At 28.7% G+C, this 16489-nt stretch overlaps 3 protein-coding genes across 3 annotated transcripts in view; 1 reads left to right on the forward strand and 2 right to left on the reverse strand.

Moving 5' to 3' along the window:
* Positions 1-2671, reverse strand: part of LOC134833046 (protein roadkill) — an 84744-nt gene extending 82073 nt beyond the window's left edge. Inside the window, exon 1 of the mRNA XM_063847209.1 lies at positions 2518-2671. The gene's annotated coding sequence lies outside the window, so the exon portion shown is untranslated. The remainder of the gene's footprint in view (positions 1-2517) is intronic.
* A 247-nt stretch (positions 2672-2918) lies between these two features.
* Positions 2919-5179, forward strand: LOC134834231 (early endosome antigen 1-like). Its single transcript, XM_063848816.1, has 2 exons — positions 2919-3024; positions 3087-5179. Exon 2 carries the CDS (start codon positions 3123-3125, stop codon positions 5034-5036), a length of 1914 nt encoding a protein of 637 aa, XP_063704886.1. The 5' UTR covers positions 2919-3024; positions 3087-3122; the 3' UTR covers positions 5037-5179.
* An 8162-nt stretch (positions 5180-13341) lies between these two features.
* Positions 13342-16481, reverse strand: LOC134833882 (origin recognition complex subunit 2). The gene is made up of 2 exons (XM_063848364.1): positions 15842-16481; positions 13342-14729 (listed from the first exon to the last, which is right to left on the reverse strand). The coding sequence occupies exons 1-2, from the start codon at positions 16446-16448 to the stop codon at positions 13471-13473; spliced, it is 1866 nt and encodes a 621-aa protein (XP_063704434.1). The 5' UTR covers positions 16449-16481; the 3' UTR covers positions 13342-13470.
* Positions 16482-16489: the final 8 nt, after the last annotated feature.

Consider the following 16489-nt stretch of genomic DNA (forward strand, 5'->3'; position numbering starts at 1 on the left):
TTTACACAAACGCATGAGTTGTTGTAACAATTTCAAAACAAAAATTCGGTCAACATAAATTTCATAATCACCTCTCAACTCGATTCAATTGTTTGTGGGTACAACATGTTTATTTCTCTCTCAATTTTTCGCTGTACGCGACTTACGGCTCGAAGTAGTTATGAAAATCAATGAACAACATAAAAAATTAAAAAATAAATCTTGAACTCAATAATCAGACAACAACTTAATAAAAAAAAAATGAAAACTTTTTCAAACGTGAGGCTTTTTTTTCTCATAAATAATCAAAATTCGAGTAACTCGAAAAAAAAAAAAAAATTAATGCATGTGAGAATTTTCAAGTGAGATCCAATTCGCCGCTGTATCTCTTATGAGCCTCTCTACACTCGACCGCGATGTAATCAGGTCAACGAAATCGAAAGTTTTTTTTTTCGTATTTCGTAGATATTTTGTAAAAATTTCATACTATGAGAGAGATCAACACAACAACAACAACAACGAAAAATCGTACAAACCGGGGCCATTTTCAACGCGATTAACTTAATATAATGTATTGCATTGTTGTTGCTTGGTGTATTTATTTATATTTTGTTGTTGTTGTATTTAAATGCAACATACGAAAATTATTTGGTAAAAAAAAATTCAATGAGATAGAAGAATGAGATGAATTATTTGAGCGTATTTTAATGAAATTTTTAAAATTTTATTTTTTTAAAAAAATAAATAATAATAAATAAAATACAAAAAAAATAATTAATAAAATAAATTATTAAATAATTAATAATTTTTTCCAAATAAAAAAGTAAAAATCTTAAATTCAATCTTTTGTAATTTTTCTATAATTTTTTTTTTTTAAATATTTAAATATTTTTTTTTATTCAATTTTTCTTCAATATTATAAAAATTTTAAAAAATTATATTTTTTTCTTTCTTGAATTTTTTTCTTATAATTTTTCTATTTTTTTAACAAATTTATTTTTTTTTTATTTTTCAAGATTTTTGTTAATTTTCTCTCCAATATTCTAATTTAAAAAAAATAAAAAAAAAAATTAGAATTGTAAATTACAATTTTCTTTCTTAAATTTTTAATTATTTATTTAATTATTTATTAATTTTTTAATTTATTTTTATTATTATTTATTTTATTATTTTTTTTTTTATTTATTTTATTTCATAAAAATTAATTATTAATTATTTTTATAAGAATTAATTTTTATTTATTTATTTTTCTCAAAATTTATTTAATTTAATTTATTTTTCTAAAGTTTCGACAATTTTTTTTTATTTTTCTTAATTTTCATAATTAAAAATTTTTATTAATTATTTTTAAAAATTTTTTTCTTATATTTCTTTGGCAAAAATTCTATACTTAAATTCTAAAATAATTTTTTATTAAATTTTTAAATAATTATTTTTTTAATTTTTGTAGTTTTTCTAAATTTTCTAATTTTTTATTAAAATTTTTTTTAAGATTTATCAAATAAGAAAATTAAAAAAAAATCAAATAAGAAAATAAAATTAAAAAAAAAATTAATTTAAAAAATGTTTCCGAATTTTCTTGAAATTTATTTTTTAATTAATTTTTTTTTAATTTAATTATTTTATTTTAATTTTTTTTAAATTAAGTTGGTCACAAATTTAAAAGAATTTGAAAAATTTTTTAAGTTTTCTCATATTTTTTAAAGAATTTCCACAAATTTTCTAAATTTTTCCGAATATTCTATGATATTTTTAATTTTTTTCTAAAATTTCTTGAAGTATTTCACTAAAAAACGACTTAAATACGAAATTTTATTCAAAAATATCAAACAGAGACGACATTCCTGACTAAAAACCACATTTTATCAAAAACTTTTGAAATGCGGTTAAAATTTCTCAACAACTTTGTATGAACAAAATTGCCTCAGAGACAACAAGTCATCATAAAAAATTATCTCTCTCGACCCTTTTTCTCACAAATCCTTAAAAATCAGCTAAAAACCTGAAAAACTCATCTTTTCCTGAACAAACAGTGAAAGGTCAATCAATCAAAAGAAACTTTCGAAATATTTTTTGAGAAATTTTGAATATTTTGTTTCTTTGCCTTTCTTCGCAGAGTGATGAACTCTTAGTTTATTTTTAACTCCGCGACACCGACTGCATTCTTTTGCATAAATTCCGAAGTCACCCGGATACGATTTCGAAAAAAATCACAAGAATTTGTCTCTTTCAGTCAAAGTTCAAGGAGAAATCCCCCCTCGAAATTGTCTCCAAATGATGATTTTACAGAAAAACCGAGCACCCGTAATGGCAGAATGTAAATAAATATGACGTACGACTCGACGAAATTTATTCCAAATTGCGTTTTCGCGAATTTTTCTGAACTTTGAACCGTTCCAGGTGCTTCTTTCGACACTTTTTCACACTTTTCCCATCGAATTTTGCCTCATTTCTGCCAAAAAATCACTTTTTTCGAATAACCTTCACCCAGACAGGGGGAAAAAGGGCAATCGATTAATTGTTTTGGCTCGCACTTACCTTTTTCGTTGGGGTCCTGCACGAAAATTGACAATTACTCGACGGCACGGCACACTTTCCGGAGACAATGGCTTCCGTGGGTTACGGGATTTACGCGAAAATTCGACAAGAAAAAGGAAAATTCTCTATCACTTTTATATTCTCGTTCGCGAAGTTGTTATCTGTCAAAATTAGTTCCAATTCATGCCGCACATCCGCTTTGGTGGCTCCAAACAGGATATTGACAAGACCTACAGCGCCATCTGGCGCTCATTTATCACTTTCATTCGTCTCAAATTTTACAAGTACTGTGATCCGGCGAAAAATAAACTCGGGGTGTGGTTTGTGGATCGTCCGACAACAATATTTGAGGTTACGTCGAGGTTACGTTCCGTGAGGAGTACAAATTCGAGCAAAAGTTCGTTATTCACCGCCATTATTTACGTGAAATTTCTTTATTTTTATTCATTTTTTGCGTCAAATCCTCAAATTAATTCATTAATTCACGAAAAATCAACAATTTAAAAGGTAAATTTTCGAATTTAATTGAAAATTGTTCAAATTTTAACGAAATTTCACATTTTTTTTAGGAAATAACTTTCCGCCCTTGGCCCACACGACCCAAGATGCGTTCACAACAAATTGTAATGGAAGATGAAATCACAAAATACGTCTCTGGCTGCAACAAACGCTCATCAGATAACTTTTTCAAGACAAGCGTCGGCTACGAAAAACGAATTTTCGACACAAAACGCGAAATGGAGGAAAAACTGAAAAAACTCGAGAAGGAAACTTCCGAAAAAGTCGAACAATGCAAGGAAATGGAGCGCGTTCTCAAGGGATACAAAGAAAAATTGTCAGAAACGCAACAAAAAATCGCCGAGGAACGTTCTTCAGCGGAACAGGACAAAGAAAGGCTCCGTCGTCGCTACGAACGAAAGATAGAAGATCTCGAGGAGCAGTTAAAAACAAAAAATTCCGAGAGAAAATCCTCAGATTCGGGCTCCGACACCGGATTTGAGCTCGTTCGAAAGCTCCAAGCGCTCAAAAAAAGCTTAGATAACGGAGATTTGAGTCGCAAATCATCCGAAAATGAAGAAAACGCAGGATTTCGAACCGCAAATGCGAGTTTTCACTCCGTGCTGCCCGAAGAAGAGCCCCATGACATCAACGAATTGATTGAAAAGATCGATAAACTCATAAATTCGGGAAATACGGAATTTAGCGTGAACGCGTACGAGAAACAAATCACAAAACTCGAAAAGGAACTCGCGGCATCGCGCGAACAGAGCATTGTCGATCGTCAATCAGCGCGTCAGGCACATTTGCAACTCTGGAAACTCGAAAAACAAATAAGCGAATTAGAAAATGAGAAAAAAACGATCGCCAGACGTGTTGAATATGCCAATGACAAGGTCAAGGCCATGAAAGAAGAAGCGGATGGCTTTCAACTGAAGCTGGAGAACACAAAAGAGCTCGTTGCGGTGAAGGAAAATGTCATCAAAGACCTGAATCACACAATTCGGGAGCTGAAACACGACCGGCAACTCGAAAGAAATCTCCGAATTAACTACGAAAAGGAGTGCGTTCGTCAAAAATCCGAAATTTTGGAGCATCAGGCGAAAATTAAGTCGTTGGAGGAGATGTTAGAGTCAAATACGCGCATGTTGAACGAGGTTCAGCAGAAAAATGACGATTTAATTGCCGTTCAGGACAAACTCAAGTACGAGTTGGAGCAAAAAATGAGCACTTGCAGTCTTGCCAACACAATAACTGCCGACAAAAATCGCGAATTGGTGACTTTGCAACGGAATTACGACGTTTTGCGCAAAGCCTGCGCCATCACCGACAAACAAATCTCCGAACTCGAGTCAAAACTCAAGGCAGAAGATGCCGCACGTCGTATCGACGCGAAAAAAATCAAAGAATTGCAGGAAATTGTGTCGAAACGCAACACGGAACTGCATTCGATGCGACGCGAACTCACCGAGGAACGCGATGCGCGGCAACGAGCCGAAAGTTCCGCGGAAAAACTCAAAGAAGAGTTGCAAGAAGCACGAAAAATCCGCGAACAACAAACCGAACAAGCCTTGGAGCTGAGCAAAGGTATTAAGGATATCACGAATCAGGCGATGGAACATGAACATCGCATAAAAACCCTCATCGATCAGCTGCAGTCCTTGAAATCGACAAATTCGGCGAACGAAAAGCAAATTATGTTCCTGAAAGAGGACAACACGAAAATTCTCAGCGATCTCTTCCTTGCACGCGAGGAAATCCAAGACCTGAAATGCCAGCTGGACGATTACAACTTGGAAATGAACAATTTGATGCAGGAACTGAATGTCAAGGAAGGCATTCTGATGGAGCAGAAAAATTGTCAGACCCAAATGGAGATCAAGTCGACGTCGACAATTGCGCAGTGCAAAAAATTAATTGAGCATTTGCAACATGAGGTGAGCAAAAAGAAGAAAAATCGCACGTTTGCGGAAAAAATCTTGGGAATTGATCCGCCTTCGAGTCAGGCCAGCAGCAAGTGACTTCTGGGATACGCACTCCATTTACTTAAGACGCACACAATTTTTACTTTGACAAGCACTCCAACTTACAATTATCCGAGAAATATTATTATTTAATCATGAAATGTACTTTTTATAAGAGAGACGAATAAATAAAAGATATTTAATGAATTTTTTTTTTGTTTCAATTTAAGGAATTTTAAAACATTTTATTTAAATATTTAAAAAAAATGCATTTTTGAGTTTCAAAAAAAAAAAATTTTTTTAAATTTTTATAAAAAAAAAATAAAAATTTCATATTTTCTTAAAATTTTATGAAAAATTATTTTAATTATTTTTTTTATTTTTTATGAGTTTTTTAATTTTTTATTTAATTATTTTTGATAAAAAATTAAAAAAATAATATTTTTAAGATTTTTATTTAAATTAATTAATTTATTTATTTTAATTTTTATTCAAAAATGTTTTTTTATTAATAATTTTTTTCTAATTGAAAAGTTTTTTTAATTTTTTATTTATTTTTTTAATTATTGATAAAAATTTTTAAAATAAATTTTCATCAAAATTTTATATTTTTTTCAATTAAAAAAAATTCTAATTTATTTCCAATTTTTTTATTTTAATTTTTCTTGATATATAAATTTTTACAATATTTTTCAAAATTTTTTTATTTCTCATGTAATATTAAAAAGTTATAAATTTAACTCATTTTTCGAAAAAAATTAAAATTTTTAATGAATTAATTATTTGTTGTACGATGGGTTTATTCTTTCTGATTTCATCTGTCGATTTTTGATGAAATAAAAAAAAGTACGATTTTAAAATACTTTTTTCCTTCAAATGGGTTTCAAAGCTAAAATTGAATAAATATTCATTCTAAAGTTCATTTCCATTGATAAAAAAATAAAATTTTTTGAATTAATTTTTCAATTTTTGATGGGTTTCAAAGCTAAAATTTAAAATTTTTATTTCCAAATTGAAATTAAAAAAAAGTACGATTTTATCATATGAGGAGCAAAAATCGTACTTTTTTTCTCAAGTCAATTTTTGATGGGTTTCAAAGCTAAAATTGAATAAATATTCATTCTAAAGTTGATTTCCATTGCTATCTGATCGATTTTTGATGAAATAAAAAAAAGTACGATTTTATCATATGAGGAGCAAAAATCGTACTTTTTTCCTCAAGTCAATTTTTGATGGGTTTCAAAGCTAAAATTGAATAAATATTCATTCTAAAGATGATTTTCATTGATCGATTTTTGATGAAATAAAAAAAAGTACGATTTTATCATATGAGGAGCAAAAATCGTACTTTTTTCCTCAAGTCAATTTTTGATGGGTTTCAAAGCTAAAATTGAATAAATATTCATTCTAAAGTCGATTTCCATTGATATCTGATCGATTTTTGATGAAATAAAAAAAAGTACGATTTTATCATATGAGGAGCAAAAATCGTACTTTTTTCCTCAAGTCAATTTTTGATGGGTTTCAAAGCTAAAATTGAATAAATATTCATTCTAAAGTCGATTTCCATTGATATCTGATCGATTTTTGATGAAATAAAAAAAAGTACGATTTTATCATATGAGGAGCAAAAATCGTACTTTTTTCCTCAAGTCAATTTTTGATGGGTTTCAAAGCTAAAATTGAATAAATATTCATTCTAAAGTTGATTTCCATTGATATCTGATCGATTTTTGATGAAATAAAAAAAAGTACGATTTTATCATATGAGGAGCAAAAATCGTACTTTTTTCCTCAAGTCAATTTTTGATGGGTTTCAAAGCTAAAATTGAATAAATATTCATTCTAAAGTTGATTTCCATTGATATCTGATCGATTTTTGATGAAATAAAAAAAAGTACGATTTTATCATATGAGGAGCAAAAATCGTACTTTTTTCCTCAAGTCAATTTTTGATGGGTTTCAAAGCTAAAATTGAATAAATATTCATTCTAAAGTTGATTTCCATTGATATCTGATCGATTTTTGATGAAATAAAAAAAAGTACGATTTTATCATATGAGGAGCAAAAATCGTACTTTTTTCCTCAAGTCAATTTTTGATGGGTTTCAAAGCTAAAATTGAATAAATATTCATTCTAAAGTTGATTTCCATTGATATCTGATCGATTTTTGATGAAATAAAAAAAAGTACGATTTTATCATATGAGGAGCAAAAATCGTACTTTTTTCCTCAAGTCAATTTTTGATGGGTTTCAAAGCTAAAATTGAATAAATATTCATTCTAAAGTTGATTTCCATTGATATCTGATCGATTTTTGATGAAATAAAAAAAAGTACGATTTTATCATATGAGGAGCAAAAATCGTACTTTTTTCCTCAAGTCAATTTTTGATGGGTTTCAAAGCTAAAATTGAATAAATATTCATTCTAAAGTTGATTTCCATTGATATCTGATCGATTTTTGATGAAATAAAAAAAAGTACGATTTTATCATATGAGGAGCAAAAATCGTACTTTTTTCCTCAAGTCAATTTTTGATGGGTTTCAAAGCTAAAATTGAATAAATATTCATTCTAAAGTTGATTTCCATTGATATCTGATCGATTTTTGATGAAATAAAAAAAAGTACGATTTTATCATATGAGGAGCAAAAATCGTACTTTTTTCCTCAAGTCAATTTTTGATGGGTTTCAAAGCTAAAATTGAATAAATATTCATTCTAAAGTTGATTTCCATTAATATCTGATCGATTTTTGATGAAATAAAAAAAAGTACGATTTTATCATATGAGGAGCAAAAATCGTACTTTTTTCCTCAAGTCAATTTTTGATGGGTTTCAAAGCTAAAAATTAATAAATATTCATTCTAAAGTTAATTTCCATTGATATCTGATCGATTTTTGATGAAATAAAAAAAAGTACGATTTTATCATATGAGGAGCAAAAATCGTACTTTTTTCCTCAAGTCAATTTTTGATGGGTTTCAAAGCTAAAATTGAATAAATATTCATTCTAAAGTTCATTTCTATTGATATCTGATCGATTTTTGATGAAATAAAAAAAAGTACGATTTTATCATATGAGGAGCAAAAATCGTACTTTTTTCCTCAAGTCAATTTTTGATGGGTTTCAAAGCTAAAATTGAATAAATATTCATTCTAAAGTTGATTTCTATTGATATCTGATCGATTTTTGATGAAATAAAAAAAAGTACGATTTTATCATATGAGGAGCAAAAATCGTACTTTTTTCCTCAAGTCAATTTTTGATGGGTTTCAAAGCTAAAATTGAATAAATATTCATTCTAAAGTTCATTTCCATTGATATCTGATCGATTTTTGATGAAATAAAAAAAAGTACGATTTTATCATATGAGGAGCAAAAATCGTACTTTTTTCCTCAAGTCAATTTTTGATGGGTTTCAAAGCTAAAATTGAATAAATATTCATTCTAAAGTTGATTTCCATTGCTATCTGATCGATTTTTGATGAAATAAAAAAAAAGTACGATTTTATCATATGAGGAGCAAAAATCGTACTTTTTTCCTCAAGTCAATTTTTGATGGGTTTCAAAGCTAAAATTGAATAAATATTCATTCTAAAGTTGATTTCTATTGCTATCTGATCGATTTTTGATGAAATAAAAAAAAGTACGATTTTATCATATGAGGAGCAAAAATCGTACTTTTTTCCTCAAGTCAATTTTTGATGGGTTTCAAAGCTAAAATTGAATAAATATTCATTCTAAAGTTGATTTCCATTGATATCTGATCGATTTTTGATGAAATAAAAAAAAGTACGATTTTATCATATGAGGAGCAAAAATCGTACTTTTTTCCTCAAGTCAATTTTTGATGGGTTTCAAAGCTAAAATTGAATAAATATTCATTCTAAAGTTGATTTCTATTGATATCTGATCGATTTTTGATGAAATAAAAAAAAGTACGATTTTATCATATGAGGAGCAAAAATCGTACTTTTTTCCTCAAGTCAATTTTTGATGGGTTTCAAAGCTAAAATTGAATAAATATTCATTCTAAAGTCGATTTCCATTGATATCTGATCGATTTTTGATGAAATAAAAAAAAGTACGATTTTATCATATGAGGAGCAAAAATCGTACTTTTTTCCTCAAGTCAATTTTTGATGGGTTTCAAAGCTAAAATTGAATAAATATTCATTCTAAAGTTGATTTCCATTGATATCTGATCGATTTTTGATGAAATAAAAAAAAGTACGATTTTATCATATGAGGAGCAAAAATCGTACTTTTTTCCTCAAGTCAATTTTTGATGGGTTTCAAAGCTAAAATTGAATAAATATTCATTCTAAAGTTGATTTCCATTGATATCTGATCGATTTTTGATGAAATAAAAAAAAGTACGATTTTATCATATGAGGAGCAAAAATCGTACTTTTTTCCTCAAGTCAATTTTTGATGGGTTTCAAAGCTAAAATTGAATAAATATTCATTCTAAAGTTGATTTCTATTGATATCTGATCGATTTTTGATGAAATAAAAAAAAGTACGATTTTATCATATGAGGAGCAAAAATCGTACTTTTTTCCTCAAGTCAATTTTTGATGGGTTTCAAAGCTAAAATTGAATAAATATTCATTCTAAAGTCGATTTCCATTGATATCTGATCGATTTTTGATGAAATAAAAAAAAGTACGATTTTATCATATGAGGAGCAAAAATCGTACTTTTTTCCTCAAGTCAATTTTTGATGGGTTTCAAAGCTAAAATTGAATAAATATTCATTCTACAGATGATTTCCATTGATATCTGATCGATTTTTGATGAAATAAAAAAAAGTACGATTTTATCATATGAGGAGCAAAAATCGTACTTTTTTCCTCAAGTCAATTTTTGATGGGTTTCAAAGCTAAAATTGAATAAATATTCATTCTAAAGTTGATTTCCATTGATATCTGATCGATTTTTGATGAAATAAAAAAAAGTACGATTTTATCATATGAGGAGCAAAAATCGTACTTTTTTCCTCAAGTCAATTTTTGATGGGTTTCAAAGCTAAAATTGAATAAATATTCATTCTAAAGTCGATTTCCATTGATATCTGATCGATTTTTGATGAAATAAAAAAAAGTACGATTTTATCATATGAGGAGCAAAAATCGTACTTTTTTCCTCAAGTCAATTTTTGATGGGTTTCAAAGCTAAAATTGAATAAATATTCATTCTAAAGTTGATTTCCATTGATATCTGATCGATTTTTGATGAAATAAAAAAAAGTACGATTTTATCATATGAGGAGCAAAAATCGTACTTTTTTCCTCAAGTCAATTTTTGATGGGTTTCAAAGCTAAAATTGAATAAATATTCATTCTAAAGTTGATTTCCATTGATATCTGATCGATTTTTGATGAAATAAAAAAAAGTACGATTTTATCATATGAGGAGCAAAAATCGTACTTTTTTCCTCAAGTCAATTTTTGATGGGTTTCAAAGCCAAAATTGAATAAATATTCATTCTAAAGTTGATTTCTATTAATATCTGATCGATTTTTGATGAAATAAAAAAAAGTACGATTTTATCATATGAGGAGCAAAAATCGTACTTTTTTCCTCAAGTCAATTTTTGATGGGTTTCAAAGCTAAAATTGAATAAATATTCATTCTAAAGTTGATTTCCATTGATATCTGATCGATTTTTGATGAAATAAAAAAAAGTACGATTTTATCATATGAGGAGCAAAAATCGTACTTTTTTCCTCAAGTCAATTTTTGATGGGTTTCAAAGCTAAAATTGAATAAATATTCATTCTAAAGTCGATTTCCATTGATATCTGATCGATTTTTGATGAAATAAAAAAAAGTACGATTTTATCATATGAGGAGCAAAAATCGTACTTTTTTCCTCAAGTCAATTTTTGATGGGTTTCAAAGCTAAAATTGAATAAATATTCATTCTAAAGTTGATTTCCATTGCTATCTGATCGATTTTTGATGAAATAAAAAAAAGTACGATTTTATCATATGAGGAGCAAAAATCGTACTTTTTTCCTCAAGTCAATTTTTGATGGGTTTCAAAGCTAAAATTGAATAAATATTCATTCTAAAGTTGATTTCTATTGATATCTGATCGATTTTTGATGAAATAAAAAAAAGTACGATTTTATCATATGAGGAGCAAAAATCGTACTTTTTTCCTCAAGTCAATTTTTGATGGGTTTCAAAGCTAAAATTGAATAAATATTCATTCTAAAGTTGATTTCCATTGATATCTGATCGATTTTTGATGAAATAAAAAAAAGTACGATTTTATCATATGAGGAGCAAAAATCGTACTTTTTTCCTCAAGTCAATTTTTGATGGGTTTCAAAGCTAAAATTGAATAAATATTCATTCTAAAGTTGATTTCCATTGATATCTGATCGATTTTTGATGAAATAAAAAAAAGTACGATTTTATCATATGAGGAGCAAAAATCGTACTTTTTTCCTCAAGTCAATTTTTGATGGGTTTCAAAGCTAAAATTGAATAAATATTCATTCTAAAGTCGATTTCCATTGCTATCTGATCGATTTTTGATGAAATAAAAAAAAGTACGATTTTATCATATGAGGAGCAAAAATCGTACTTTTTTCCTCAAGTCAATTTTTGATGGGTTTCAAAGCTAAAATTGAATAAATATTCATTCTATTTAAAGTCGATTTCCATTGATATCTGATCGATTTTTGATGAAATAAAAAAAAGTACGATTTTATCATATGAGGAGCAAAAATCGTACTTTTTTCCTCAAGTCAATTTTTGATGGGTTTCAAAGCTAAAATTGAATAAATTCATTCTAAAGTCGATTTCCATTGATATCTGATCGATTTTTGATGAAATAAAAAAAAGTACGATTTTATCATATGAGGAGCAAAAATCGTACTTTTTTCCTCAAGTCAATTTTTGATGGGTTTCAAAGCTAAAATTGAATAAATATTCATTCTAAAGTCGATTTCCATTGCTATCTGATCGATTTTTGATGAAATAAAAAAAAGTACGATTTTATCATATGAGGAGCAAAAATCGTACTTTTTTCCTCAAGTCAATTTTTGATGGGTTTCAAAGCTAAAATTGAATAAATATTCATTCTAAAGTTGATTTCCATTGATATCTGATCGATTTTTGATGAAATAAAAAAAAGTACGATTTTATCATATGAGGAGCAAAAATCGTACTTTTTTCCTCAAGTCAATTTTTGATGGGTTTCAAAGCTAAAATTGAATAAATATTCATTCTATTTAAAGTCGATTTCCATTGATATCTGATCGATTTTTGATGAAATAAAAAAAAGTACGATTTTATCATATGAGGAGCAAAAATCGTACTTTTTTCCTCAAGTCAATTTTTGATGGGTTTCAAAGCTAAAATTGAATAAATATTCATTCTAAAGTCGATTTCCATTGCTATCTGATCGATTTTTGATGAAATAAAAAAAAGTACGATTTTATCATATGAGGAGCAAAAATCGTACTTTTTTCCTCAAGTCAATTTTTGATGGGTTTCAAAGCTAAAATTGAATAAATATTCATTCTAAAGTCGATTTCCATTGCTATCTGATCGATTTTTGATGAAATAAAAAAAAGTACGATTTTATCATATGAGGAGCAAAAATCGTACTTTTTTCCTCAAGTCAATTTTTGATGGGTTTCAAAGCTAAAATTGAATAAATATTCATTCTAAAGTCGATTTCCATTGCTATCTGATCGATTTTTGATGAAATAAAAAAAAGTACGATTTTATCATATGAGGAGCAAAAATCGTACTTTTTTTCTCAAGTCAATTTTCAACCAACTTTTGATGGGTTCAAAGCTAAAATTTAATAAATATTCATTCTAAAGTCGATTTCCATTGCTATCTGATCGATTTTTGATGAAATAAAAAAAAGTACGATTTTATCATATGAGGAGCAAAAATCGTACTTTTTTCCTCAAGTCAATTTTTGATGGGTTTCAAAGCTAAAATTGAATAAATATTCATTCTAAAGTCGATTTCCATTGCTATCTGATCGATTTTTGATGAAATAAAAAAAAGTACGATTTTAAAATATGAGGAGCAAAAATCGTAAAGTCAATTTTTGATGGGTTTTAAAAAAAAATAATTCTAAATGTACTTTTTTCCTCAAGTCAAATTTTTTTGATGAAATAAAAAAAAGTACGATTTTATCTTTTTGCTCAAAACTTTTAATTTCCAAAATTTTTGAAAATAAAAAAAAAAAAATAAAAAAAAAACAATTGAAACTTTTTGCTCAAAAATTAATTTCAGAAAATAAAAAAACAATTAAGAATAACAATGAATTTTTTTTTTATTTTATTTTTTTTTAAACTTTAAAAATTATATATTTTGGAAAGAAAAATCTTCGAAATTAATTTTTTTTAATAAATTTCTTTGAAAATTTCTGAAAAAATAAATAAAAATAATTTTAAGACGCCTATTAAATAAAACTTAACAAACAAAAAGAAAAATTTGAGATTTTTTTTATAATTTTTCCTGCTCCTCCGTGAACTGCGTAAGCAATCCATACTCAATCGGAATGTTCAAATACTCCGTGCCGTCGCCCGCTCTTTTTATTTTCACCATTTTATGATCCAAAAATTCCGTAAGCTGCGCCCTGAGTGCCAAATCGCTGCTCACGAGGAAATTTTCGCGACAACTCGAATACAAATCCTTAAACGCCATGCCTTGATAATTCGGATTTCCCTTGTTATTCAACTGACTCCTTACGATAATCATGTAAATGCCTCTGCCGTTCGTCGTGAGCGACAAGAAAACGTTTTTCATCGAACTCAGAGCCAACGCGCCCGAATTCTGTATCAACATCGAATTTTCGTACGCGGTTTCGTCTTTATACGGCAACATTGTCGTGCAATCCCACCAAATAAAGTTGTAACTCGTGAGTTTCGAATAATCCCAGAGCAGGGGCGTGTTAATGTGATCAATTGTCGCGATTAAATGAATATTTGGCACAGAAGCGAGTCGACTGAGAACACTTTGGGCACGATCATTCCTCAACATGACGCCATCCAAGTTGTGAACGAGCAAAAAAAGATGCGTTTCGGGAATTTTCTTGAATTCTGACTCGATTTGGTCGACAAGAAGTTCGGGAGTGCCCGTCGGCGACACTTCCAAGACATCAACGATGATCGCATCGAGAATTTCCTTCAACGTGAGTGACGGAAAAAATCCATTAATCACAATTACGGGCTTTTCCGCTAAAATTTCCTTGTGAAATTGACTCAAAAGGTTCCTTTTCGACCCCAATCCGTGCATCACGATGTTAAATCCCTCGTTAAAGAGGAAAATCCACTTTGCGAATTGCGTTCGGTACTCCTCGTTCATGGCTTTTATCGATTTTTCGTGCGCATTTGTGAGCGACATCTCAGATAAAAGTTTAAAAAGTTTGTCGTGCTCTAAACGGGGATTTTTCAGGCGATCCAAGGTGTGATTTGACGTCGTAACCTTCGAACTGGCATGAGAATTGAAGTAAGTATCACTTTCGAGCACGTATTGGACATCTTTGCGATTTCGCCCGCGTCCTGAAGCGGAAGGTGTCATCGGGAATTGAATGGCAGTTGGTTTCTTTGGTGCTTTTTGTACTTCAGAAGTGTCGGAATTGTCACTGGCGGCATCGTCTTCGTCATTTTCGGAGGAAGAAGTGCTCGAATCGGGGTTGTAATCGCTGTGATCGGAGCTGAAATCGTCTTCTGAATCGTTGGCGAGGGCGATTTTTGTTAATTCTATAAGAAAAAATTAATTAATTTTTTTTTAAAGAGTTTGAAAAAAATTTTGACAGGTAAAAATTTGACATTTCAAAAATAATTTTTGATTTTTCGAGCTCTAAAAGTGAGATTTTTGTTAAAAATTAACATAAAATATAAAAAAATTACTTAAAACTGAATTAATGAACGAAATTTCAATAATTTTAAATTTTTTTGACAGCTAACTTTTTGACAGATGTCAAAATTTTTTTCAAAATGTCAAATTTTGAATTTTTTAAAAATATTTTTGACTAAATTTACATTCTTCAATTATTTAGAATTCAAAAATTTTTTTTTTTCCAAATTTTATAAATATAAACTTCGTGTTTTGACGTAAGTAAAATTTGACAGCTGTCAAAATGTTAGCTAAAATTAAATTTTTGAAAAATTTTTAGATATTTCTTGCCATTTTAACAAATTTTTATTTAAAAAGCTTCAAAATTCTTCAAAAAATAATTTTTTAATTATATTTTATAAAAATTTAATTTTTTTGACATTTAAAAAATTTGACAGCTGTCAAAATTTTGTTAAAATTCATTTTTGGAACTTTTTAAGGGTATAGTTTGTCATTTTTAACAAAATTTATGTTAAAATTTTCTAAAATTCAAATTTTGGAAACTTTTATAAAAATTTATTATTTTTGACGTAAGAAAATTTTGACAGCTGTCAAATTTATTTGCTAAAAATCAATTTTTTACCATTTTGAGGGTATTTTTTTGCCTTTTAAAACTAATTTTATATTTGAAGAGCTTCGAAACTGTTCAAAAATTGAATTTTCAACAATATTTTTCCCAAATTTAATTTTTTTGACATTTAAAAAATTTGACACCTGTCAAAATTTAAACTGTAAATTTCGAAAATTTTCTAAAATTAAAATTTTGGGAAACTTAAAAAAATTTATCATTTTTAACATAAGAAAATTTTGACAGCTGTCAAAAAATTTTCTATAACGTAAATTTTTGTCAAATTTAATAATTTTTAAAAATTTTTAACTTAAAAATCAAAAAATTCCTCAATATTTGACTTAAATTTCAAAAATTCATCTGTATAAATTATATTTTCAAACTTTCTCATCAAAAAATTTAACTTACTTTCTTTAATTTTACTCCTCACATGACTCGGAGTCTTCATCACATTCCTTTTAGCAGCCGACTTCGGAGTATTTTGCAAATTCTGAGGCGTTTTTGGCGTGTTATAAGCCAACAACGACATCCCATCACGTTTTTTGGGGGTTTTAAAGCCAAACATTTGACTTCCGGCGACATCTATCTCTTCAGTGAACAAATTTTCCGGCTTTTCTGCAGCATCTAGCTCTTCCAAATCGCTTTCCGGCTCATCTTTGTCACTTTCTTCATCGTCCAAGGGCTTTTTTGTGCGTTTTTTACGCGACGGCGACTCGTAAACAAATCCTTCGTCGAGTTTTTTCGACTTTCGTCCCCTTGTCGACTTCCGCACGGGACTTTCGGCGAGAATATCTGACACATCAAGTGCTGCATTTTCCAAAGCTTTTGTACTGAGAGCCCGTTCACGACGAGGTTTCTTCTCGGGAGTTGCTTCGTCGTCTTCCTCGTCGATCGTGTAAGCGGGTTTGACGCTGCGACGCGTACTTTTTCTCGAATTTTCCTTTTCTTCCAAGACATTTTCCACAATATCGCTAATTTGCGAGGAAAGGCGACGAGAAGTGCGTCTTCCGGTCATTTTCACACACAAAAATTAAATGTTTTGATTTGAAAAGGGCG

Source organism: Culicoides brevitarsis, chromosome 3 (assembly GCF_036172545.1).
Source record: "Culicoides brevitarsis isolate CSIRO-B50_1 chromosome 3, AGI_CSIRO_Cbre_v1, whole genome shotgun sequence".
In the NCBI taxonomy this organism is placed as follows: domain Eukaryota; kingdom Metazoa; phylum Arthropoda; class Insecta; order Diptera; family Ceratopogonidae; genus Culicoides; species Culicoides brevitarsis.

Bases quoted from the DNA above. Each gene is read 5' to 3' on its own strand.
- LOC134834231 (XM_063848816.1), top strand. From the start codon at position 3,123: ATGCGTTCACAACAAATTGTAATGGAAGATGAAATCACAAAATACGTC.
- LOC134833882 (XM_063848364.1), bottom strand. From the start codon at position 16,448: ATGACCGGAAGACGCACTTCTCGTCGCCTTTCCTCGCAAATTAGCGAT. The intron at 14,730-15,841 runs GTAAGTTAAATT...TTTTTCTTATAG, and splicing joins GAGGAGTAAAATTAAAGAAA to AATTAACAAAAATCGCCCTC.